Below are 27,922 nucleotides of genomic sequence, written 5' to 3'. Positions count from 1 at the left end.
TTCCATCACTTGGCTATTGTAAATAACTTTGAAGTCCTAGAGAAGAACACAGGCAGGAAAATTTCAGATATTCCATGCAGCAATATTTTCACCAATATGTCCCCTAGAGCAATGGATGTAAAGGAAAGAATAAACAAATGGGACTACATCAAATTAAGAAGCTTCTGTACAACTAAAGAAAACATAAGTAAAATGAAAAGAGAATGTCCTTATTTATTTTTAAAACTTTTCTCTTTATGGCTGGTTTTATGCAGTTTTACTATGATGTACTTAGATGTGGATTCCCTTGTATTTACTTAGCTTAGGATTGTAATCCTTCTTGATACTATGATTTTTTTTATCAAGTTGGGAGAATTCCCAGATACGTTATTTTTTTTTTTACAAGATTGATAAATCTTTTTTTTTAAAGATTTTATTTATTTATTTTTAGAGTGTGAAGGGAGGGAGATAGAGAGAGAGAGAGAGAAACATCAATGTGCGGTTGCTGGGGGTTATGGCCTGCAACCCAGGCATGTGCCCTGACTGGGAATCGAACCTGGGACACTTTGGTTCCCAGCCCGCGCTCAATCCACTGAGCTATGCCAGCCAGGGCAGATACGTTATTTTCAAATATTACCTATTGGCTTTTATCCTTATTCTCCTTCTGAAATCCAAATACATGGTATTAAAGCTTTTCATTAGCACCATATACCTCTTGCTCTGTCTACCATCTGCATTTCATTTTCTACTATTTTGTCAATATTTCATTCTGATTTTTCTAACTGCTTTTTCTTCTAGCTCACTGATTTTTTTCTCATCATTTATGCTTAATTGCTGTTACAGTCATATATTTAGACCTTAATTTCACTCACTGTTTTTTCTCATTTCCATTTGATTTTCACAATTTTCACTTCTCTGCTAAAATCTTGTCCTTGAAGATTTTATAATTATGTTATGGTATCTATCATGGGCCTGTGTTTTTCTTGGATTTTAATTCTTGTTTTACTTTTACTGAATACCAGACATTATGTATGAAACACTGTAGTGATCATTTGATGCCTGGGATAATGTTATCTTCTTCTTGAAATGATTTATTTTGCTTTGGTAGAATGTTATATTTGGGGGAGCTCACTTTAATACAGTCTGTAACTGAGCTGATTTTAGTCTGAGCATCAGTCTTATGAGAGTAATGGCACGTTTTTGCTTACCTTTGCTAATAGGATACAGCCCTTCTAAGGATCACAATGTAAAGTCCTGGGTATTTAGGAATGTCTCACTGTTTGGTAAGCCTGAGCTCCAATTGCTTGTCTTAACAACCATGTAAGAATTTTAGAAGCTCTTCTCAGCTTTTTAACCTCTCAGCTGTTGTTTGTGACTCAGGAAATTCATCTGAGGGAAAAGCTATGCCAAAAGGCCAAATCATCTCTTCATTTTAACTCTTGTTCTTGGCTTCTTAAATCCAATCTCCCTTAAATCCTAGATCTCCAATACCTTCAAACAGATAGTGTTTTAAAAATTTGGCTTGCTTTTGTTGTGTTCTTTGTAGGAGACTTGGGCTGCAAGAACCTGGTTCTTACTTGCTGGAAATAGAAAACCTTTCATATTTCTAATTATAGTCACAATCAATCTCTCTGTACAAAGCTAAACTTTCTCCAACCCCCAAACATGTATTTTCAACTGCCTAACAGACATCTTTATATTAATGTCTCATAGTTATCACAAATTCAACTTATACAAAACAGAACTTATTATTTCATTGAATCCTGTTACATCTACATTTTATATAAATGCAGGTGTCATCCAAACTAGAAACTGAGGAGTTACTTTAAATTATTTCCCTAATGCTCTATGTTTAAGAAGTCAACAAAACTAAAACTTTCTCTTTTTCACTTCTTGGTCTGAATCATTGCAATAGCTACCCATTACTCTCTTCCACACTCTAATTGTTATTAAATGTATCCCTACTAATGCATTTCCCCCTATTTAAAATTTTTCTCAAATGTAAATCCAAACCTATTATTTCCCTGCTTAAAAACTCTTCAGTGACTTAACCACTGTCTGCACTGTCATTCAATACTTTAGTTATCAATATTTGGTTATTTGACTTATCATCTAGCCTCTACCTGCCTCTCCACCTTTCACTCTTGACTTATTCCTGTCATTATTTTAATGATACATATTTATTTTAGCTAATGAATTGTACTGTGATCTTTCTCACATTTCTGTTTTCACTTGAGTTAATCTTTCTATTTGAAATGTCCTCCCACCTTTCATTCCACTCGGTAAACGATTAATCCCCAGCTGAGAGGCTGTATCCTTCATAAAGCTGTATTCCCTCCTCTTTCCCACAGAAGGATCATTTTCTCTTCTGTGCTACTTCAAGTTTTTCATATTTCTGTTAATACATGTATTGTACTGCATAGTGTTGATTTACTTGTTAGTTTCTTTTCCTAAAATAAAAACTTTTTGTAGTGAAGTACCTTATTAAGTTTTCTTACTCCATAGTTTAGTATATTCATTGGTACACAGTGAACACTCACTCAATGTATAGAAATGATATACATGAGATAAGAACTGAAATTCTGAGAAACATGAAATCTTAATTTATAATATTAAGGTAACAATTGATGAAGCTCCTTGAGAGACAAAGCAGGAAACAAACAAATGAAAAACAGCAGCACTTTAAAAGGGAACTACATGTACTCACTGGCTTGATTAACATTGCCGAGCAAGACTTTCTGTAGTCCTGTTCAATATTAAAAGAGAGGGTGAATCTGAATTCAGAACTTATCCTTGGGAAATTCTCATTGTGGAAAATCAGCCTGTTTTCTTAGGAAAAAAAAAATTGAACAGATGATCCAAACGATAAAAAGTAAGAAGTAGGGGGAATGAAAGGGAAGAAAGAGCAGAGATTTGCAGGTGTAGCTCAGGAGCTTCTGCTTAAGTGTTTGTGATATTTAAAAATAAAACAAAGAGACAAACAAAAAACACCCAGAGGACTCGCAGATGTGGACATGCCATTCATTACTCACATTACAGTAGACAGCACCAAAGGTGGTGTGTTGATGTGAGACAGACAGCACCTCCTCCAGTCCGAGGCTCATTAAAAGGGGTCCCAGACAAAGGCAGCATGGGTCCAGTTTGCAGAAACCTATGTGTGGCCCGGAGCTACATTACTTCAGTGGGTATTTGCAGAAGGAAAAGATCAAGAAGCAGTCATAGGACAAGGAACCGCTCCCAAAAGGAGATAAAAATGGAGTTACAATCCATTCTCAGAACAGTACACATTCCCCCGGCCAGCCCTAGTTGCAGGTGGTGAGAGAGCCATGTATTGACCCCACAGCAAGGCAGAAAGAAACTTTAATGAGAAGTCAAATAAGAATAATGAAGGGACTATGAATTGGATGCCTTTTGATTCATACTTTATTCAGGTAGAAGCTAGGTTAGGTAGAAGAACTAAGAGTGAAATGTACTCTTTACTCATAGGGGCATAAGTTATTTAAAGTTTTCCTAAGAATTATACAGTAATATGCTCCCAAGTCTTCATAATCTGCACTCTAGAGAAAATCATGGATCTTGTTTGTGGTGTCTTAGGAAAACTCCATTAGAGAGAGTCGAAAGCTCTTCAGAGTACCTAGAAAAAAATTCTTCGTTGTAAGAATATCAGATTTAAATAGGAAAAAGCCTTCCATAGGGCCTACAAAAATATGTGCAAAGAAATTTCTTGAATACTGAGAAGAAAAAATCCAACTTGTTTTATATTTTCTTTTGCACAACATCTGTAGATTTTGAAGCAATGTTGTTATACAGAGATATCATTAGGGTTCACATCAGGTCTGGGCACCAGGAAAAATCTCACATTTCCAAGGTTTTTAAAAACTGCTCTCAGCTTCCACTGTAGTAGTTGAAATAGCATCTTCATTACCACTACTCTGAAAAAAAAAGTAAACTCTTTTAAATCATGTTTCTTAAAATCATACATGTAATAAATACTTTAAAAAATACAAGCAATCCTGATGTTTATAGAATAAAATGTTAAAGTGTCATTTGTCCTCATTCTGTCCAATCTCTACCACAACTACTCTCTTAATTCCTGTTGGGCTACTTGTAACTTTTGCTTTACTTCTAGAATTTCATAATGAAAAATATTCATGGTCTTCCTTAACAAGAACAGTTGCCAGCATCCCAAAAGCCACCTTGTCATGGAATTTCCCAGTTACTACTTATTCCTTCCCTTCAAAAGTAACTGTCATTTTGACTTTTAGGTAATTAAGCTTTTTCTTTTCTTTCTAGTTTTACCAGCTAGCTTGTATTCTTCCCTAAAAATTATAGTTTTTAGTTTTGCCTGGTTTCAAACTTCATGTGAAGAGAATCATAAAGTATGCTTTTGTATTTGACTTCTTACACTAAACATTATATCTATGAGATTCATCCATGTTGTTAAATATAGGTGCAGTTCATTGTAATTGCTGTGTAGAATTTTATTAGAGTAATAGGTCTTAATATATTCACCATACATCTATTTGCATTGTTTATACTTTGGAGCTACTATAAAGTACATATATAAAGTATCTACATAAATTTCTGAGAAGAATATTTGGTAGTATGTACATATGTGCACACATTTTGCTATTCCACTACCTTCAGGGCTCCATTGTTTCTGATGAAAAATCAGCTGTTAATCTTATTGTGGTTACATTGTACATGAAGAAGCATTTTTCTCTTGCTTTAAAGATTTTCTCTCAATTTTTAAAATCAGTTTGGCTCTGAAGTGTCTAGGAATGAATCTGTTTGTGTTTATTCTCACTGAAGAATATTGAGCTTCCTAATGTACAGAATAATATTTTTCATTGAATTTGGGGAAATTTTGGCCATTTTACTTCAAGTTTTTTCCTGTTCTCTCATTTTTGGGGATCTCACTATTCATATGTAGGTGCAATTAGATGGTGTCCCAACGAGCTCTAACGCTGTGTTAATTTTTCTTGTCCTTTTCTCCCCCTGTTCTTCAGCCTGGAGAATTTATATTGCTCTGTCACATTTGCTGATTTTGTTTTCTGTTGGCTCAAATCTGTTCTTGAGCTCCTGTAATAATTTTTTTACTTCAGCAACTCTATTTTGAACTCCAAGATTTTCTTTTGGTTCTTTTAAATAATTTATATCTCTTTTACTTATATTTTATTTTAAAAATTAAACAGATTAATTGAGATGTAATTGATACACAAAGAACTGCACATATTTAAGGTGTATAATTTGATAAATTCAGACATATGCAAACAGTGTGATACCATCACCACAATCAAGATAATAGACATTGATAATTTTATTTGATGAGTTATTATCATCCATTCTTTAAACACATTTTCCTTTAGTCTTTGAAGTCTTTCAAACATTTCAACATTTCAACATTTGTCTCCTTCCCCCACAAAAGGTGGCTTTTTCCCAAGTGTATGGTTCATTATTTCTCATTCTTTGCATGCTATATTTTTTTGTTGTTTAAGAATGGATATGTTAGAGGATATACTGTAACAACTTTGGGTTCTGATTGCTTCATCTTCCCCCAGGAGGATTGTTACTGCTGCCTTTTGTGACTCCCCTACACTAATATTGTGGAGTACAGATCTCTTGCAGTGGGATCTACCCTTTGTCAATGAATAAGTATAGCTTAAGAAATCTATTCAAAGTTTAAACTATTTGTAAATCTGTCCCAGTTTTTATTCTGTGTTTTCAAGGCCTCTTATTCATCCAGGTATAATTAGTTTACTAAGACCCTGTCCAGCCTCTTCAGTGCATGCACAGATATTCCTTGACACATCTATAATCTTCCAGACCACAGAGATAAGTAGGATATCACCAAGGCCCACGTTGGCTCTCTTGTTCTCAGAATCTCCTTTTAAGTTTCTAACCAGTTGCCAGTCAACTTCTTGTCCTAACATGTATTGTGATTTCAACTAAGCTAGATGTTATATTGGCTTTTCCAAATTGTTTGCCACTGCGATCTTTACTGTTATAAAGACACTTCTGGTCATGGAAATTTCTGTGCTTTCCTACAAATAAAATCAGCCCTCTCCAGTAGTGAGACTGCTGGTCTTCACAGTCCGACTCACTCAGGTAAACTTCTGCAAAATGGAACCTGGTCAGGGGTGGGGAGCAGTTGAGAAAAATCAGGGTAGCACCAAGCTAAAATGTCACAGACACTGTTTTTACTGAGGTTCAGCAAATTTTCTTAAATACTTCTCCTTTGTTGTATTCTTTGATAACTATTCTGGAATAGTTAAAAACCATTTATTGACAATTCTCTCCAGTTTTATCATTTCTTTTTCAGGACATTTGCCAGATCTTCACTCAGCAATTCTGGAAGTCCCACACATTTTCTATTCTTGGAAAACTGTTTTTCCATGTTGCCTTGTAGTTACTTATGCACTTCAATTAGTCTCTGCTTAGAATGCTTTCCCCTTACCATCCTGTGTAAAATAATCTTTGCTTTATCTCTTTACTCTGTTTTATTTTATTTCATAACACTTTTTGTTTCTTAAAATTATTGTGCATGTGTTTATTGTCTTTCTCCCCACTGGAATTGCATCCCTGAGGATTTGAGTGCTGTCTCGTTAGTCATTGCATCCTTAGTGCCTATTACAATGCCTAATATATAGTAAGCTCTCCATAAATATTTATGGAAGAATGAATAAATTTATATGTAGTCTTTGCATAAACTTTTGTGATACTGTGAATTATTACAGCAATTTGGGATGTTACTAAACTTGTAATTACAGTTGACACTTAAACAATACAGGTTTGAATTAAAGATTCTTTTCAATAAATATATTGGAAAACTTTTTAGAGATTTGTGACAATTTGAAAATACAGATGAACTGTGTAGAGTAGAAACATTGAAAAAAACAAGAAAAGTTAGGTATGTCATGAATGCATAAAATATATGTAAACAGCAGTCCATTTTATCACTTACTACATGCTATACACAAGTTATTATAATACATTTCAATGTATCATAACTTATGCATAAAACACTGACTATACACAGAATCATTCACAATTAAGAGAAATGTAAGCAGATGCCATATTAAATCCTAACTGCATAAAATTAACTGTAGTTCTTACTGCACTATTGTAATAATTTTGTAGCCATCTCCTGGTGTCATTGTGATGAGCTCAAGTGTTGCAAGTACTTGCTTAAATGTCATGTGATGCTAATCAACTGCACATTACTTTTTCTCTCCAATACACTGAGTATTGCAGTAAAAAGTGATCTCACAGTTGTTACATATTTTTCATCGTGTTAGGTGTGATATTGTAAACTGTGAATAACACCATGGGACCCAATGATGCTGGAAGTGGTCTCAAGAAGCAGAGAAAGGTCATGACATTCCAAGAAACAGTTGAATTGCTTGATATCTACCACACATCCATAGACTGAGGTCTGCAGCTGTGGCTGACCACCATTTCAAGATAAAGAAATCCAAATGTAAAAACAGAAGGAAATTTGTGAAACTGCCACTACAGCTATGACAGCAGGCACAAAAACCTTGCATTTTTGTGCAATATCTTTTTCTCTTGCATTGAAAATGCAGCCTTTGTGTGGGTGCAGGATTGCCTTAAGAACTACTTACCCACAGACTCTACTGTGGTTCAAGAAAAAACAAAGTCATCATATGACAACTTAAAACAAAAGAAGGTGAAGGAGCTAGACCTGGAGAATTTAATGCCAGCAAAGGAGAGTTTGACAATTTTAGAAAGAGGTTTGGCTTTAAAAAAAACATGGAGATAACAGAGGAAGCAGCTTTTGCTGACCAAGGGGAAGATGAATTCCAAGAAGCCATTAAGAAAATCATGAAGAGAAAGCATATCTGACTGAACAGGTTTTTAATGAAGATGAAAGTGTCTTATTCTGTTAAAAAAAAAAAGGCCACAGAGGATATTATTAGTAAAGAAGAGAAAAGAGAACCAGGATCTAAGGCAGAAAAAGATAGACTAACTACTGTTTTGTGCAAATACAGTAGAGTTTAAGATTAGGACCACTCTTATGTATAAAGCCACTCCTCCCTTAAGCCTTGGGAAAGACAAACACCAGCTGCCAGTCTTTCAAGAAAGGAGGCCTGGACAATAAAACCCATTTTTCTGGATTGGCTCCATTGCTCATTTTCCCTGCAGTCAGGAAGTACCTAACCAGCAAGCAACTGCCTTTTAAAGTACTTTTGATATTGGACAATGCACCTGGCCACCAGGAACCCCATGAGTTCAACATTGAAAGTGTTGAAGTGGACTACTTGCCCCCAAATGCAACATCTCTGATTCAGCCTCTGCACCAGAGGATCAAAAGGACCTTTAAGGACCATCATTGTACAAGGTAACATGGTACTTTATAGAAAAAATTTTCAATGCTATGGAATAGAACCCTGACAGAGAGAGCATCATGAAAGTCTAGAGAATGATTACAACATTGTCATTACAGAATTATATTGCTGTAGAGTATGCCTCTTTCTCTCTCATAATTGGAAAAACTGCATATCAGCCTGTCATCCCACGTAAATGACTTCTTTAAAATTGTAACAATGTTTCTGATATTGTATTATGAATATGACTATAATACTGTATGTAACAAAGATTTTGTAATGATTTAATCATTAGAGTATAGGTTGCTACTGTGAGGCAATCATATCCATTATACTAGCAATCAGATTGCTGTTTTTCATTATCAATGCATAAATCCTTAAACCTATGAAGTATGAATTTTTCACATATTTTCATTTTTGATATCTAGTGTCAGTAATATGCATAACCCGTAAGATAATATTGATCTCACAAACAGCTCATCTTGGAAACAGATGGCATAAACTTACAGTATCGATAAACACAGTACTATAAATGTTTTTTTCTTCCTTATAGTTTTCTTAATAATTTTTCTAGCTTACTTTATTGTAATAATACAGTATATAATATATACAACATACAAAATCCATGTTAATTGACTATTTATGTATCAGTAAGGTCTCTGGTCAACAGTAGGCTCTTAGTAGTTAAATTTTGGAGGAGTCAAAAGTTATACACAGGTTTTCAACTTCATGGTGGCTCAGCTCACTTAATCCCTGTGTTGTGCAAGGGTCAACTGTACACTTAAACAAATCAACTACCTACAGAAATACCAGTCTTACATGCAAAAACATATGTATTGAGATGTTTACTGCATCATTCTTTATAATTTAAAAAATTGGGAAAAAAGCTAAATATGCAGCAATAAAGGAATGTTATAATCTAAGGAAAAGTATGATGCTATTAAAAGGCATTGTTTAGATATGCTTTATAATGAAAAGATTTTTATGGCAGTTGAGGAAGATGCATGTGACCAGACAATATGAGTATGATCACACAATTAGTAACAAAGAAAACTCTGAGTGTGTCTGTCTGTCTGTGTCTTTTCATATAGATTTGCCTATGTGGGTATGACAAAGACTACACTAAAAAACAATAACTTTTTTACTCTAAGTTTTCACTCTTTTATTTGCTTGAAGTAGTCTTTTTGTAACTTTTTTCAAAGATTTTATTTATTTATTTTTTAGAGATGGGAAGGGAGGGAGAAAGAGAGAGAGAGAAACATCAATGTGTGGTTGCTTCTCATGTGGCCCCCACTGGGGACCTGGACCGCAACCCAGGCATGTGCCCTGACTGAGAATTGAACCTGCGATATGTGGGTTCGCAGCCCATGCTCAATCCACTGAGCTATGCCAGCCAGGGTGTCTTTTTGTAACTTTATAAACAATAAGATTAAGAAAAATTAAAAAGGAAATATCACATTCCATTTTAGTAATTCTAAACATATTGTATCAGTGCACTTCGTCTCCTCATAGAATGTGCTTACTAAAATCAGTATTTCTTAATATGCTATAGAGTAGATAAACACTTACCAAACTAATACAGCCAAAGATGCAGTATGTGAATGCAATAGCTGTTTCTAAGGAATAGGAGGACAGCAAAATCCGAGAAACTTCCCTCCCAAGTTTCTGAAACCAGAAGACAGGGAGAAATTTGCATTATTATTTTAGTAAGAGCAACTATGTTCAGGGAAGGAGCTCCTAGATTGAGAAGAAAACAGGAAGAATAAATAAGCCTCTTTTACTATTTGCATTCCCCAGGCATTTCTACTCCTTTGACTTCTGCTCTACTTTTCCTACCTTTTATTCCCCTGATTCATTATCCCTGTTTACAACTCAAACTCTTCAGTCAAGAAGATTTGACTTTCCGTGACTTCCAACCAAGATGGAGGTGAAGGTAGATATGCTTTGCTTCTTTGCACAACCAGAAGAAGGACAACTAATTAAAAAAAAAACAACAACAACACAAGCAGAACTGCCAGAAAATCAAACTGTATGGAAGTCTGACAACCAAGGAGTTAAAGAAGAAACATTGATCCAGACTGCTGGGAGGGGTGGAGACTAGAAACGGGGGAAGAGAGGATGTGCAGCAAGGCAGTGGACCAGGCAGGCAAGGTGGAGGCTGGCAGACCAGGCAGCTGGGAGAAATAACTGGGGACCAAGACAGACCATGCAACCAGGGTTCCAGGGTGGGCAACTAAAGCCTCAAAACCTCTGATTGTAAAAACATGGGGGTTGTGTCAATGGGAGAAACTCCCAGCCTCATAGGAGAGTTTGCTAGAGAGACCCACTAGGTCCTAGAACATACACAAGCCCACCCACCCAAGGATTAGCACCAGAAGAGCCCAATTTGCTTGTGGGTAGTGGGGGAAGTGACTGAAAGCTGGCTGAGAGCCTAGCAAGTGGCAATGTTTCCTCTCAGACCTGCCCCCCACATACAGTACAAAAACTAAGTAAACTCGGTTGTCCTGCCCTGACAAATACCTAAGGCCCCACCCTTTATGTTTCCCTTAAAACATAACAGGTACGCTGAGACGAAGGAATATGGCCTAAATGAAAGAACAGTTCAAAACTCCAGAAAAAGAAATAAGCAATGAGGAGATAACCAACCTATCAGGTGCACAGTTCAAACACTGGTAATCAGGATTCTCACAAAATTGATTGAGTACAAACACAAAATAGAGGAGGAAGTGAAGGCTAGGGAAAGTGAAATAAAAGAAAATATACAGGGAACCAACAGTGAAGGGAAAGAAACTGGGACTCAAATCAACAATTTGGAACACAAAGAAGAAATAAACATTATACCAGAACAGGATGAAGAAATAAGAATTCAAAAAAAATGAGGAGAAGCTTAGGAAGCTCTGGGACAACTTGAAATATTCCAACATCTGAATCATAGGGGTGCCAGAAGGAGAAGAGGAAGAGCAAGAAATTGAAAATTTGTTTGAAAAAATAATGAAAGAGGAATTCCCCAATCTGGTAAAGGAAATAGACTCTAAGAAGTCCAGGAAGCCCAGAGAGTCCCAAAGAGGTTGGACCCAAGGAAGCACACACCAAGGCACATCATAATTACATTACCCTAGATTAAAGATAAGGAGAGAATCTTCAAAGCAGCAAAAGAAAAGGAGATAGTTACCTACAAAGGAGTGCCCATAAGACTAACACCTGATTTCTCAAAAGAAACCTTGCAGGCAGGAAGGGGCTGGAAAGAAATATTTGAAGTCATGAAAGGGAAGGACCTATATCCAAGATTACTCAATCCAGAAAATGGGAGGGCAGATAAAATACTTCCAAGATAAAGTAAAGTTAAGGGAGTTCATCATCACCAAGCCCTTATTATACGAAATGTTAAAGGGACTTATCTAAAAAATCAAAGCTATAATCAGTAAAATAACAACAAACTCACAACTACCAATAACTGAACCTAAAATACAAAAACAAACTAAGCAAACAACTAGAACAGGAACAGAATCACAGAAATGAAGATCACATGGAGGGTTATCAGTGGGGAGTGGGAGGGGAGAGAATAGGAGGAAAGTACAGGGAATAAGAAGCATAACTGGTAGGTACAAAATAGACAGGGGGAGGAGTTAAGAATAGTATTGGACATGTAGAAGCCAAAGAACTTATATGTATGACCCATGGACATGAACTAAATGGGGGGAATTCTGGTGGGAGCAGGATGCAGGACGGAGGTGGATAAAGAGGAGAAAAATGGGGCAACTGTAATAGTATAATCAATAAAATATACTTAAAAATAAAAAAAAGAGTTGACTTTCCCATCTCCAATGATAAGATGGCTACCAAGAGATTTTATCAAGCAATCCTCAGGTATTAAAACAGCTATTATTAATTACAAACTTTCTCAAATTCACATATGTGGTAATAATAAAAATATCACATAGAAATTTGTGTAGTATCACAGGGAAGGATGAGTGAATTGAGAGTTCGAAGAATGATGTTTTGCTGGGAAGTCTAGGGCGATGGTGATTGTTGGGTTAAATAAAGTAGACCCCTTTGGTTGCCATCTGAAAAATACTTTCAACTACTGATACATATGAGGATTTCAACTATTAACCCATTCAGGATTTGGTTCTGAATAAGGGACCAAACTGTGTGTGCTTTCTGAACTCATTCAGTTATTACTTAGAATGCCATCCTTCCTCGTGAAGTGATTCTATTAATTCTGAAAATAAGTGTGGTTTTTGTACTGGCTATGGAAAGACAATAATGATATTCAGACCTAAAAAGAATATCATAATTCTCTTTCCTTTGGTTCCTTCTTTTGTCCTTTTTTGGTTGGGTTTATTTTATATGAAATAAAGTATGAGGTGGTAAGAATTAGATGATAAGAATGCAATGACAAAATATTCCTGTTTTCTCAAGATTTATATTCAAGTAGAAAAAACAGAAAGATAATATTATGGTAACATATGGTAAAGCTAAATATACCAAAATAGATGAAGACTTGGTCAATAATTATAGGGGACAGGAGATCCACCCTAAGTCATTCATATCTAGGAGGGCTTCATAAAGAGGTAGGAACTTTGAAATAAGAGTAGAACTGAGAAAAGGAAAGTGGGGAAGCAACACTCTAGGCAGCTTTAATTTACTTGTTTCTTTGTAACCTTTCTTATTCCAGCAAGAGTTTAATAGCATAAATTACAAGTGTGACAAAATAATTAAGAAATGGAGACATAAAAAAGGACAAACAATGAAGATAAAATATATATCACATGATCTATAGTTTGATAATGTTAGCAAAAAACTGAACGCAAGAATGAGTATGACATGTTGAGAAAACGATAAAATGTTTAACTCAAGTTATAGTGTTCACTCATTCATGATAAGGCAAGATAAAGACTATAGAGGGTTTGAAATGTCAAGGTGAAGAATTCTGATTTAATTTTCTTGGCAGAAACATGATCATAACATTTTTAAGCTGAGAAGTACTTGTAACTTCTTAGTGGGCAAGATTATAGAAAGTCATTTTGCCCATATTCCTTAATTTATATGTGAGTGTTATTCTCAACCCCTCTCCTTGAAAGTAGCAAAGTGTCTGCCAGAGAAGTTCAAGAACAAGAGAGAGTGACTGAGTTCTGGACACATAATTCAAGCTTCTGAATGCAATTTAAATCAGTAGGTGCCCCTTTTTTTTACTTCGGTCACTTTGGGTTGTATTTCCTGTCGTAAGAAAAAGAGCCCTAATTAATAAAAATTTAACTAAGAAAAAAACAATAGTTGGTAATTGGGAAGACAGTGAAGAGAGAAGGGTGAACGGTTACAGAAAAGTTTGAGCCTAGGAGACTGAAATAAGGAAGTTTTGCGGCACAGTATTTTTGAGGAGTAAATATTTTTCATTTTTTATCTATTGCACTTGAGATGATGATGCTAGAAGCATATCCAAGTAGAAAAGTCAAGCTTGCCATTAGAACAAGAAGACTGGAGTTTGGGAGATAGACAAAGCAGTTAACTAGTAGATTGTGCTATTATTTTCTCCATTTACACATAAAGAAACTAAAGAACAAGGAAGTTAAGAAACTTGTCCAAGGGGGTCACACACAGTGAGTACTGAAGGTGGTGTTTGAATAAAGACAGTCTGGCTCTGGATTTATACTATTTACCATTTTTCTCTATGAGGAGTATATTTTTGAGGCACACACTTTTGGGGCTACCGGAACCTACCTGTGAACACTGATAATTTAATGCATTTGTGGATTTAGTCAAGCCACTTGTTTATTTTAGAAAGATTGGCATATAGGAAATCCTATACAATGCTTTTTAAAAATAAATGTAGGTAGATAATTCTATAATGCCTCCAAAATGAGATATGTAAGCCTAACATACAAGTTCATTTTGTGTAACAAATCACAGCAAATAAAGCCAAAATGTGTCTTTGGTGGATTGTGAAACTGATCATTAACACTGAGTTTGGGTCAGGTAAATACAGTCTGAAATGCTTCGTAATAATATTTGCAAAAGGTAGGCCTTAGCAATTATGTCATGTTATCTTCTTTTAAAATATTTTATTTATTTAATTTTAGAGAGAGGGGAAGAGAAGGAGAGAGGGAGAGAAACATCAATGTGTGGTTGCCTCTCACATGCTCCCTACTGTGGTCCCAACCTGGCCCACAGCCCAGGCATGTGCCCTGACTGGGAATTGAACAGGCAACCCTTTGGTTCGCAGGCCAGCACTCAATCCACTGAGCCACACAAAGCAGGGGTTATGCCATATTATCTTAAACTGATGACTACAAACTTATGAATAAGAGTGGTAAGCTGTAATAACTTGACATTACTCTATACTTAATTCCCCTTCCTATCTTTGGCTCAAAAATTAGAATTGAAGATTTGTATATTGAATTTCCAGGGCAAGTGGAGAGTTTTCTTACAATTTATAGGGAAAATCTGACTCACACTTATTTAAATCAATATGTCATTAATTACACATGATCTATTTCAGGATTATTGTACCTTCTCTCATTTCCATGCTTGGGTTCCTTCCATTGGTGGTCCTACAGAGTAGGGGTACATGGAGGGAGCAGGAATTTTATCTCTCACCTATGATGACTCTTCTACTCATTAGAATTATGTTTAAATTAAAACTTTCAAATAGTTCTTTGTTTTGCTCTGTTGTTCAGTAACAAAGAGGAGCTCCACTCCAACCTGTTATGATTTTACATGGAAGATTTTGTAAGTACTGCAACACTAATAATCTATGATTCTAAATCTAGAGCCAACACAATTGGGAAAAAACCTATTATGCCATCAGTGAAGATATTCACATTTATGTGGTACCTAAGGGCTTAAAGCAAAACTCACGAGATACAAAAATAGGCTGCGCATGAAATGTTATACGTTAAACCTGAAGTTTCGAGGTGTCTATAATTACAACTGTGCATTAATAGCAGAGTTCTTTTGTCGGTTATGAGAATGGTTTTAAAGTCTAGCATTATACTTTTCTCTCTTTAAGAGGATCATCAGTGATTCCACGCCTAATGCAGATACACTTACCACCTTCAAATTATTTACTTGCTCTATTTTAATTGGATATATCAAGAATTCAAATATTCTAGTAATATTTACAAAGAATTATGATAGAGTTATTTTTGAGTTAGAATTTTCAACCAAGAGGTTACTATTAAGTCAGAGAAAAACCTTCAAAACCTCTAAAAGGAATCATTTCGAAATTGAGATGTTCCTATAGAATTGGTCACTTACCGCTTGTCCATAGTTCCTATATGACACAGAATCAAACCTAGACAACTCTAATATAGTCAACGCTATTGCAACGATCGAAACAATTATGCACAAGATGTGCAAGGTCAAAGCACATGCAACCTGAAAAGAAGATAGAGGGTAAACTTATTACAATCAGAATAAGCACTTCAGTTAGGCAGTGTGCTAAAAGAATCACCCAGTTAAAACTGATCTAGTTTCTGAAGCTTTAGAAATGTTGGTACGCTTACCATTAGAATAAATTATTTTTCTGATTTACATAAAACAGTTAGTTTGGAGAAAACATGAAAATATCATCATATCAATAAGCATAAATCTTTCTATGGCTATCTAGGCTAAAAAATTTTACAGTCTTCTGAGTGGGCTGGAAGAAAGCCTTATATATAAGATGTGATTCTAACAAAAGGAGTTCTACTGCAAACAGAAAAATAGAAGAAAAAGACAGAAAAGAACTACTTGTAGAAATAAGCCAAATAGGAATCGATGATTTTTAATGGTAGGTTTTAAATCTCTAGGAAAAATCCTTTAATACCTCTGGATATCTGTACAATTATGTGTAGCTTTTTATCTGTACAATTATGAGATAAGATGAATTAATTTCTAAGGTACTGTTTAACTCTAAAATTTTCTCTTCCCAATAGCTTTCCACCTATATCAAAGGCATATCTTTATTCTGGATTTATCCTTTATTTTATTACAAGATGCAATCCTGTTTGCAAACTGCATAGTTAGGAAAATGGAATTTTATAGCAGTATTAGGGTTTGCATATAAAGGCACTAGGTTCTATTACATTTTTCAAATAGTAAAGTTTATACACTCTTAAAAGAAGGTAGAATATCACCCCCCCAAAAAAAGGTATACATAAATTTAGAAACCTTTACATATAAATACTAACTAATATAGTGTGTTTGTCTACATTAAAGTATGTGCCTTTGGATTTTCATTTAATTTCTTCATTTATATTACAGGTAGGGTAGATTCCTGCATTGTTTAGATACTCACTATCTTTTCATTAAAACTTATTTAGCTCTGTAGCCCTGGCTAGTGTGGCTCAGTGGATTGAGCACCAGCCTGCGAACCAAAGGGTCACTAGTTCGATTCCCAGTCAGGGAACATGCCTGGGTTGCAGGCCAGGTCCTCAGTAAGGGGTGCCAGAGAGGCAAACACACATTGATGTTTCTCTCCCTCTCTTTCTCCCTCCCTTCTCCTCTGTCTAAAAGTAATAAATAAAATCTTTTTTTTTAAAGAAAACTTATTTAGCTTTGTGACAAATGATTTCTAGGATACCCTAAACATTTCAACTTACCAGTAATGGAGCTGGATGCCTTGCTGTTTTAATTAAGAAGATTCCTGAAATGATAAACTGTATATAAAAACATATATTTATAAATATTCATTAATAATGCTCATAAATTTAAAATGTATTTTTAACAACTCCCTCTTCTAAGTCAATTATTTTTAGAATACTAAGAGTAGCAAAATATAAAAAAAAATTTAGTTGAAGGTGTCAGGACATATAGTAATCAATTTAAAAGCAATAGTAGGGTCACTAATAACAGAAATACATAGGGGACAGTGTGCAGAATTCAGGTTGTGGTATATGACAAAGATGACCTAGGTGGTCCTGAATAAGGGACCAAATCTATGCATGTTTCCTGAACTCATTCAGTTATTACTTGGAGCACCGTCCTTCCTCGTGAAATGCCACTGATTATAACTGCTGTGAAAAGATACTCCTTTGTAAGTAACTGTCTCCTTTCCTCTTGCTGCTTTTAAGATTCTCTCCTCTTTAATCTTGGGTAATATACTTATGATGTGCCTTGGTGTGTCCCTCCTTGGGTCCAACTTCTTTGGGACAGTCTGAGCATTTTTTTCACCCAGATGTGAAAAAAATGGCCCATGAGTCTACTCAAAATTGTGTTTGTATAAAATATACCTCTTAACTGAGACTATGACACTATGAAAGTAACAGCTGCTATTCATATTTTTGTCTTTATTTTTAAAAAGAGTTCTATTACCTCATAACAGGCTACTTTGTCTGTTTCCTGGAAGTATAAACTGATGCCACATTTTTTGAAGGTGGGCTGAACAAATATTCTTTTTGTCTTATCTGTTTTATTTTAATTTGTGGAAAAATACTATTTTAACTGTTCATACTGTTGATACTGTTCAAACTATTCATATGATACACCATACAAAAAAAAAGGCCAAATCTGAATCTTATAAACTCCTCAAGAATAACTTAAATCTACACACTCAGCACTTCATTCTGTAACAAAAGTTGAGATTTCCAAGGACATACACAGTGAAGGTAAGGGCTAATTCAGAATAGAAAGTAAAAATATCTTTTGAATTTTAAACCGGAGTGCTCTCTAATTTAAACTACCAAACCATGTACTTCACAAAATACCCAAAGTTTATGACCTAAGTAAGAAGTTTTGCATTGGATTAAATTTCATAAAATTTTCAGGTAATTTCTACTAGGAGTTAAATACCCTATTTTTTGGGGGGGGGAGTAATTTTTTATATTTTTAAATATATTTTATTGATTATTCTATTACACTTATCCCACTTCCCCCCCTTTATTCCCCTCCACCCTGCACACTTCCTCCCACCCACATTCCCCCACTTTAGTTTATGTCCATGGGCCATACATATAAGTTCTTTGGTTTCTACATTTCCTATACTGTTCTTAACCTCCACCTGTCTATTTTCTACATACCATCTATGCTACTTATGCTCTGTACTTCCCCCCCCCACTCCCCCACTGATAATCCTCCATGTGATCTCCATTTCTGTGATTCTGATCCTGTTCTAGTTGTTTTTGTTTTTGTTTTTGTTTTAGGTGTGGTTGTTAATAACTGTGAGTTTGTTGTCATTTTACTGTTCATAGTTTTTATCTTGTATTTCTTAGATAAGTCCCTTTAACATTATCATAAGGGCTTGGTGATGATGAACTCCTTTAACTTGACCTTATCTGGGAAGCACTTTATATGCCTTTCCATTCTGAATTATAGCTTTGCTGGAAAGAGTAATTTTGGATGTAGGTCCTTGCCTTTTGTGACTTGGAATACTTCTTTCCAGCCTCTTCTTGCCTGCAAGGTTTCTTTTGGGAAATCAGCTGACAGTCTTATGGACACTCCTTTGTAAGTAACTGTCTCCTTTCCTCTTGCTGCTTTTAAGATTATCTCCTCTTTAATCTTGGGTAATGTAATTATGATGTACCTTGGTATGTTCCTCCTTGGGTCCAACTTCTTTGGGACTCTCTGAGCTTCCTGGACTTCTTGGAAATCTATTTTTTCTGCCAGATTGGGGAAGTTCTCCTTTATTATTTGTTCAAATAAGTTTTCAATTTGTTGCTCTTCCTCTTCTCCCTCTTGTACCCCTATGATTTGGATGTTGGAGCACTTAAAGTTGTTCTGTAGTTTCCTATGCCTCTCCTCATTTTTTTGAATTGTTTTTTCATTCTTTTCTGGTTGAATGTTTCTTTCTTCTTTCTGGTCCACACTATTGATTCGAGTCCTAGTTTTTTTTCCCATCACTGTTGGTTCCCTGTACATTTTCCTTTATTTCACTTAGTGTAGCCTTCATTTTTTCATCTAATTTGTGACCATATTCAACAAATTTTGTAAACATCCTGATAACCAGTGTTTTGAACTGTGTATCTGATAGGTTGGCTATCTCTTCATCACTTAGTTGTATTTTTTCTGGTGCTTTGATCTGTTCTTTGATTTGGGTCATTTTTTTTTATCTCGGCATGCCTATTATATAGTAAATGGTGGAGCCTTAGGTGTTCATGAGGGTGGGGCAACCCACGTCACTGCGTTGTGACACTGTATGTGGAGGAGGGGTCTGAGAAGGAACAGTGCCACTTGCTCAGCTCTCTGCCAGTTTTTAGTTGCTTCTCCTGCTACCCATAATCAAATTGGGCCCTTCTGGTGTTGATTCCTGGGTGAGTGGGCTTGTGTATGTTCTAGGACCCTGCTGATCTCTCCTATGAACTCTCCTGTGAGGCTGGGAGTTTTTCCTGCTTCCACCTCAATCCCTACAGGTGTTTTCAATCAGAGGTTTGAGACTTTACTTTCCCGCACTAAAACTGGGTCCTGTGATCTGTCTTGTTCTCTGGTTGTTCCTCCTGATTTACCTGTACCCAGTCTGCAATCCGCCACCTCTCTGGATCTGCCAGCCACCACCTTGCTTGCCAGCTGCAGCCTTGCCCTCCCCGGTCCTCCAGTCACCACTTTGCTGTGAGTCCTCTCTGCCCAGCTGCCCATTTCTGTCCCTCCAACCGGTCTGGATGAATGTTTCTTCTTTAACTCCTTGGTTGTCAGACTTCTATACAGTTTGATTTTCTGTCAGTTCTGGTTGATTTTTGTTTTTAAATTTGTTGTTGTCCTTCTTTTGGTTGTGCAAGGAGGCACAGTGTGTCTCCTTACACCTCCATCTTGGCCAGAAGTCCTAAATATGCTATTTTGATAATATAAATGATTAAATGCTAAGGGACATGAATCATTTATTGGGATTTTGTCTGCAAATTCACTATTTTTCTCCCATTGTTTTCCAATGCAGTGCTTTGACACTTGTGAGCCAATGTGGAAAGGCAGAGTATCTCCTAGAGGCCACTGCTTTGGATAAAGCCCTGTCAGGTAGCAGCCATTTTATCTCCAACAGCCCTTCCGGGGTGTCCAACCCAAGGCCCGTGGGCCCCATGTGGCCCAGGATGGCTATGAATGTGGCCCAAAACAGAATCATAAATTTCGTTAAAACCTTGTTTTTGCTCATCGATTTTTGTTAAGTGTTTGTATATTTAATATGTCACCCAAGACAACTTTTCCTCTTCCAGTGTGGCCCAGAGATGCCAAAAGGTTGGGCACCTCTGCAGCAAGGTTTAGACCATTGGTTGTAAGCACGGGGTAAGTGATCTCCCTGCTTCTTATTGCTATTTCCAACCATTCTCTCTCCTGTAGCTTTGAATCAATTGTCCTCAGATTCTATCACCCACTGTCCCTCCTGGTGAAAGTCATATGTTGACTCTTTGGTCACTCTCCTCTTTCTGGGTAATTTTAATCTCATCTTTAACTCTCTTTCTAACATCTCTTAATCTTTGTTATTTTTACTGTATATATGATCCTTCTAATATCCTGGGCTTGTGGTTCTTTGATTTATGTCCTTCGATCCTTTAACTCCATCCTATTTCAGTCACTCACTCTCATATTCATTCTCTTGTTCTTGTTTCTACCAGTAAGTGTAACATCTTTCAAATCTCAATTTGTCCCACTCTGACCACCAACTTCTACCATTCTAGTTCATGCCCCCATCTAGATCTATAATCTGAGCCCCTCATCCCCCTGTTACATTCTCTCCATCCCTCTCTTAAATTCCATGGTCAAACTCTACAAACATTCACTTATTTATGTACACTCTCAAGTCTTTTGCATCTTTCTTGTTTAGTCACAGCTACATGCTTAGACCAAAACCCTGATTAAGTGTAATTCTTCTTACTGCATACCTGTACCCATGCAGCCAGTCACAGCCTGAGAAAGACAGACAACCTTCTTGACCCATTTCACTATAAGCTTAATTGAGCCCTTACTGCTGCATGGAAGTCAACCCAATTTTTCATAATACACACACTCTCTCACTTTTCCTATGTGACTATTTCATGTCCCCTCCTCTCTCCTCAAACAACCAATCTACTCTGCCATTAGCACTTGCAGCTCATGGTCTTTCTCATTCACCAGGATATTTCAAGCCATTGGAAGAAAAGTTCCACAACCTCCCAACATCCCATCTACCTACTTATCAAAATGTTTCTCCTCTCTCTGTGTTCTTCTGTCTTGACACTATTTACATTAAAGATGGATAATTCTTTGTTGTGGGAGCTGTCCTATGCATTGTAGGATGTTTATCAGCACCCATGGTCTCTGCCCACTAGATGCACACCCCCAGCTGCGAAAACCAAAATTGTCTCCAGACATTACCAAATGTCCTCTGAATGGCAAAATCACCTCTAGTTGAGAACCACTGCTAGAGATGAGCTATCTGTGCTCTTAGCTATTTGTGTATTAAAATTCATCATCTCTTGACTATACAACTATGAATTCTAATGATCCCTCTCTCCCACCATTTATCTCATGTCATCAATTTTCTCTTCTGATTCAGTTTCCTCAATAAAAGACATGATACTTCCAACTTAGTGAAACAAGTAAGCAAACCCTCTCTTGACCCAAACTTTCCCCAGCTACCATCTCATTTCAATATACCACATTAACCAAAGTCCTTCAAGGAGTTGTTTGTGTTTAGTGTCAGTAATTCCTTTCTCCTACTGTGTCTTAAACCAACTCCAGGCAGGCTTGTACCCCACTATTCACCTGAAACTACTTATCAAGTTCACTACAGGCCTTTGTATTGCTAAATCCAATGATCAGCCCTTGTTTTATTTGATAAAAATAGCAGAATTTAGCCCTGGCTGGTATAGTTCAGTGGACTGAGTATGGGCCTGCGAACCAAAAGGTTGCAGTTCAATTCCCAGTCTAGGGAATATTCCTGGGTTGTGGGCCAGGTCCCCAGGAGGAAGTGTGCAAGACACAACCACACACTGATGCTTCTTTCCCTCTCTTTCTTCTTCCCTTCCCCACTCTCTAAAAAATAAATAAATAAAATATTTTTTAAAAAACAATGGAGTTTAATAATTTGTCTTTCCTTATTTCTTTGTTTACTTGGTTTCCAGGATGCCAGGCTCTCCAGATTTTTCTACTATATTACAGCTACGTAAAAACCACAGAAGAGTTCAGGTAATGGCAAATTTAGACAGTGTATGATTATAGACTCATTGTGTGAGGAAGCTTATATAATAACCCTAAATATGAAAATTGACCATGCTAATGGCTATCATGGTTGAGATGCTTTGTTTCTCACATATCTAAGGACAATCCAATCTATGGTTGTCATTGTGTATTCACTCCTGTATCCACATCTCTTGTAACATCACAGGCAAATTAATAGTGCTCAAAAAATATCTGTTGAAAAATGGAAATTGATTTTGAATGAATTACCAACCTGGAGTTTTGTTAAATAATTCTTATGAAAACTCTGTTTAGAAACTGCTCCCTGTCTTCCATTAGAGGCATGCATATTATTAATTGAATGATTAAGTCATATAAATGCATTCTACTCACAATAATTCCCCATAAAGGACATCCTGTTTTGTAAGTTAGAGGTTCATAGGTCCCAAAGACTCCTTTAATCTGTCCCACATACATAATCAATAGGAAATACCACATGAAAATATGAAAGATGCCAATCAAAATCTGGATAGCCTGTGAGAAAAGAGTGCTATTAGTACTGAAATCATGTAATTTATAATACAATTCCAATAACTGTTAATTATGAGAAACATCCAACACATTTATAAAAGATAAAAGTAAAATAGTAATACACTTAACCATGTATTTCTTGGATTTGTTCATCCAAGAGGAAGGTCCTCACCAAGAAGTACTGACTGAGGCTTACCAAATAGAAATCACCATACCTGGAGCACCTAATAATTGTTCCTTAATAATTCTGGCCAATTCTTCCAAAAGAAAGTTGACACTCTAACTCCATCACTGGCTACTCTTCTTTTCTACCCAGCAATAGCATGAGAGGAGAGGACTGAGGGTGCTTGAGAGGAAATGTGGTTACTAATCTATCTGGATGCAGGTAGCCACACATCCAATATTTTCTTGTTCTTTATGAACAAGACAATTAATGAAACAATGAATCACTTTTTGAATCTAATAAAGTTTTATATATTTTTTCCTTTACTAAATCCTGGGTATGGGTCTTTTTCACAAGCATGCTGGGATGAGGTACACAGAGGTACAAAGAGTACCCAAAGTATACTTGCTTGCACAAGGTCTTCCTATTGAATGGGGATAGGTTAGGGTTAGGGGAGAATTATCACTCAACTTTAATGTGTAAGAATATAATTACAATGTCAGTAAATATGTCCCAGTAAAAAATATTTCTGACTGTATATATAAACTGATATTTCATATTCTGAATCACATTTTAAATTACCCTTTAAAAACTTCAGAGATTATTTTTATTTTCATATAAACTTTTAAAAAAGCTATTTAATGTTTTAAGTTTAATAGTTCCAGTTCTGTGTAAAGCAAGTCATTTATGAAACACATAAATGCAATCGGCTGATATTAAAAATATATTTTAGAGAAGTGGGGTTTTGTGGTATAGAAAGACCACTGCTGTAGGTAAAAATGTCGTGCCTTTTTATAGATTTAGAATTTAAGATTTCCTCTACACCCAATTTGGAAGAACAGCATTATTTTTAGAGGTCCTTTGGATTTTATTGTGGGAAAACCCTCCACTAGATCAAAAAATTCTCCAGGGCCTGGACCTCAGTTGTCTTGCTGTTATCATCAGCCTCTGCTGTGGTGCCCAGTGCAGAGCAGGCACCCAGGAAATGCCTCCTGTGGAAGCACCTCAGTATCAAGAACATAAATTCCACGGGACTTTCCAACTGTTCAAAAAAGTGACTGGGTTTAAAAAATAGTGTCTCTTTTTATATGATTGGTAATTGTTCTATATAAAACCATGAATTTGGCCAAGGGTTAAGAACGCTACAAGAAAGCATGGCTGCTAGTGTGTGAAGGACAAGATGGGTCTTCTCATTTAAAAATGGTTCTTCACCTAATGCCAATGAGTGGGTTCCAGGAAGACACAGTCCTCCCCTGGGGGAAAAATGAGTGCAAAGGGTTATGATATATATGTGAGTCTGAGAAGAAGATTCAGAGCTTTCTTCCTATATCTAAGGGGTCCATGACTCCAAAGAGGTTAAGAACCCCTGCTGAACAGTCAGGTGGAAGACTTAGACTAGTGGTCTACACGGTAGCCAGCTTCAAAGGAAAAGTTCACACCCGGTGAAAAACTATTTTCCCCTTCATATGTGAAAGAGCATGGTCTCCACAATTCCTTGGTGTTTTTGTAAGAGAGCTAGATAAACTCTCTGTGTATAGCTCAAGAGACAGATTGATAATCATCCTACTACATAGACATCAATACAGTATTTAAAAGGGATCAGCAATAGATCTCTTTTACAGTTAAAAAAATACTGGTTTTTAAATGCCTACTTTGGATTTTGTCTATTTCCCTGTGTATGTGTATTTGGTCAGTTTGCTTATATCTAATAGATACTACTTTATGAAGGGCCATGAGATGACTCATCTCATCTCATGAGATGTCATCTACATGAGAAGGGCCATGTAGATGATGTCTTCTACACTTGTAGAAGACAATCAACATTTAAGAAAAAAAACCAAGGTTTACCCTGTTGTCTTAACCAAACCTGACCCTTTCCAGATCCAAGGATGTTCCTTATTAAATTGAAGTAGTGCATGACCTCACATTTAGTCAAAGCGAAGTGGTACTTACCCCTAATACAAGTGTATCTGCTGTAGATAGTTTTGAACATTGAGCCATACTACTAGCATTTCCTCTAGATGATCACGTCTCTAATCTTTGGTGATATCTTTATTAGCAAACTTCTACAAGACAATACAAAACACATATACACGTTTTGTTCAAAAGAAAATAATTAAGTTTGGTTCTTCATTATTTTACAACCACCTCCCCAAACTCAGAGGTAATCAATCATTCTCTTCTTCTCATGCCTTCATTTTTAGTAGCATCAACTTGCATTTACCTGTTCTGAATAAGAGTCTCAACTGAAAAGCCTGTGACTAAAAAGTACTAGTATATTACAGATATTTTCTGAGTAGTGAACAGCATGTCTGGATTATAAAGTAGAAAGAAAATCTATGGAACAGTGTTAGAAAATTCCTGGTATAGCTTTTAACAATTCATTTGCAATTCATAATCAATTCATTGTAATTCCTAATACTATGTTTGCATTTTCAAAATCAAGTTCTTATACTTAAGTTTATCATGGGCTTGTAAATTTTTCCTGACACATACCTGCTACCTAGTTCCTCTTTCTAGATGCAAGAACTTTTTCTTCCATCACTCCACACTCTTGAAGGCTTCCACTGTTCCCCCTGCCCTGCCCCTTATATTCCCCTATTTCTCCCTCATGTTTAGATCATCTTCTTATTTACTTTAAGATAAAAACCTGGATAATAATTGTATCCCCTTAAGGGATTTTATCCTCTTGTGGGTCAGAAATTAAACCGCTCTACGTCTTCTAACATGTCATATTTAGGTCAATAATATGAGTGATGCCCCTTAGCCAGGTGATCACCTGATAGATGATCCTAAAACTTTGTGTTTTCAGAAAGCAGGGAATATGGACTAGGGGACCTCTAATTCCCCGCACCCTTAAAATCTCATGACTTGATTATTTTGATGAGCCTTTGTTTCTAAAACTGATTTTCTGAATGTCTCTTAATTCTGTAAAGTATAGGGACAGGAAAAAAAAAAAAACTAGGTAAAGATACCAGAGCTACTGACAGAGAATAGAAAAAACAGTACATTAATAATTGAAGTATAAATAGTAAGCTTTCTATATTCAAACACTATCTCTGAAAAAATACCAAAGAAAGGGTATAGGCCTGCAGGTCACCAAGATTAGTCACTCCGTCATGCTTACATGAAAAGAGATAGAATTACAGAATTTATACACAGTAATGAGGAAGAGCCATATCTCGATTGCTATTATTTCACCTTTCAGATAAAAGGATAATAATAAATATAAGAAGTCCTTTTGTGTGTATATAAAAATTCTTTTCACATTCATAGTTGACAGTGAAAGCGGCAAGAGTGACTTGGACAGCAGAATATTTACTGTCATCTTGGAGAGCATTACTGTCATCTTTATCAGGCTCCCACCAAAACCACCCAAAACCACCCAAAACGAGGCATTCATTAAAATAGTAAAGAAAAGAAGGCATGTGTGTGTGTTGAAAATCCTTAGCTTAACTGATGAAAGGAAGAAACTGAGAAATGCTACAGTATATTCCTGGAATAAATGATGGTTAGAATTTTTTTTAAAGAAGATATTCTACATACAGTTACTACACAACCCAGTTAACTATCCCATTTTTGTAAAATAAATAAATAAATAAGATGAATCATTTATTCTTTGTTCTTTTCTGTTGATTCCATCACTAACACAGAAGTAGCTGCAGGACAAGCCCAGAGCCCTTACTGCCAATTCCCTAAACTTGCTTTACAAATTCTGGAATAATTCCAGAGAGCTCATGTCTAGAAACCACTTCTCCATCTTTAGCATCTTTAGTAGTGATGCAACCAACTCCTCACTGTCTGGAAATTCTTTAGTGGGGCATACAGAGCCCTTTATTAACTGCCCCCTGCCCACCTTCTCAGCCTCATCCCGGCCACTCCGTCAGTCTCAGCCCTAACAGCTCCCGCAGCGACACTCTCTGGGAGGCCTGCTCTCCTATTCCCCTAACGTGCTGGACGTGCATGCCTCCGATCACCGTGCAATCTCACGGTTGATTCTCAGCACTGGCTCCCAAGTCAATGTGAGTTCCCAAAATTCAAGGAATTCATTTTGGATGTTCAGGGACAACAGTCCCGGGCTGTGACCCAGAGACTCAGACTGGGTGAGCCCAGCCTCTGTATGGGGGTATCCTGTCTCCATGCCCCCTTATGGCTCCTAATACTTCAGAAAACGCATAAGCCAAGTGACATCATTACCCTTCATTTCACTTGTCGAAGGTCTTCAGGATCGATTGGGTGTCACACTCTCAGGTCCAGGCCCAGGCTTAGGGGTGTCTCTGCGCAGGCCTGGCTCAAGAGGCAGATCTCAGCTGGCGGCGCTCTCAGCGCCGGGTCCCAAGATCCTGCCCAGAGGTCATTACTTAGGTAACAAGGAGCCCAGGACCCAGCTGGCCCTCAGGCTCCTCCTTTGGGCCGCTCGGGCCTCCAACGGTGGTACTTGTGTGCCTGCGTGCACACTCCAGGTGGGTAGGACAGGAGGGCTTGCGCGCAGACTCACTAGGGCCCCGTCACGTGGTCTGACTCACGCCAACCACCGCTGAGCGTATCTCTAGACGGTGTTTCTTCAAACCTCCAAGCCTGATATTGGCCTTTCTGGTCCATTTGTTAGATACATATCTCCCGCAACGTGACCAGTGTCACTGATGAAAAGTTGGCGTTTCACCTTTTCTGTCCTCAACTGTTGGCCGCAAGTGCACTTCAGAAGGTGTAAATAATGAAAAGGCGAGTAGCTGAGTCAGATTCACTTTTTTCAAAACAGGTAGCCAAATAAGGAAATTAATGAAGGGAATATGTAGCAGGACTCCGGAATGACTTTTCCATCCACCTGCTGAGGTGAGTT

At 36.7% G+C, this 27,922-nt stretch overlaps 1 protein-coding gene across 5 annotated transcripts; it reads right to left on the bottom strand.

Moving 5' to 3' along the window:
• Nucleotides 1–27,909, bottom strand: MS4A13 (membrane spanning 4-domains A13). 5 transcript variants are annotated; one of them, XM_036029515.1, is made up of 8 exons: nucleotides 27,280–27,909; nucleotides 25,036–25,148; nucleotides 22,782–22,922; nucleotides 16,910–16,966; nucleotides 15,585–15,704; nucleotides 9,897–9,992; nucleotides 2,687–2,808; nucleotides 1–36 (listed from the first exon to the last, which is right to left on the bottom strand). In XM_036029515.1, exons 2-7 carry the CDS (start codon nucleotides 25,081–25,083, stop codon nucleotides 2,797–2,799), a joined length of 474 nt encoding a protein of 157 aa, XP_035885408.1. In that variant the 5' UTR covers nucleotides 25,084–25,148; nucleotides 27,280–27,909; the 3' UTR covers nucleotides 1–36; nucleotides 2,687–2,796. The 5 variants fall into 5 exon arrangements, 4 of the variants coding, with proteins under 4 accessions (XP_035885408.1, XP_035885407.1, XP_028372594.2 ...); XM_036029514.1 differs by lacking the exons at nucleotides 1–36; nucleotides 2,687–2,808 and adding an exon at nucleotides 5,143–6,109; XM_028516793.2 differs by lacking the exons at nucleotides 1–36; nucleotides 2,687–2,808 and having other exon boundaries at nucleotides 9,734–9,992.
• Nucleotides 27,910–27,922: the final 13 nt, after the last annotated feature.

This window comes from Phyllostomus discolor, chromosome 6, assembly GCF_004126475.2.
Source record: "Phyllostomus discolor isolate MPI-MPIP mPhyDis1 chromosome 6, mPhyDis1.pri.v3, whole genome shotgun sequence".
NCBI lineage: Eukaryota > Metazoa > Chordata > Mammalia > Chiroptera > Phyllostomidae > Phyllostomus > Phyllostomus discolor.
The sequence above is the reverse complement of the archived record's forward strand: the minus strand, read 5'-3'. Positions and strand labels throughout refer to the sequence as shown.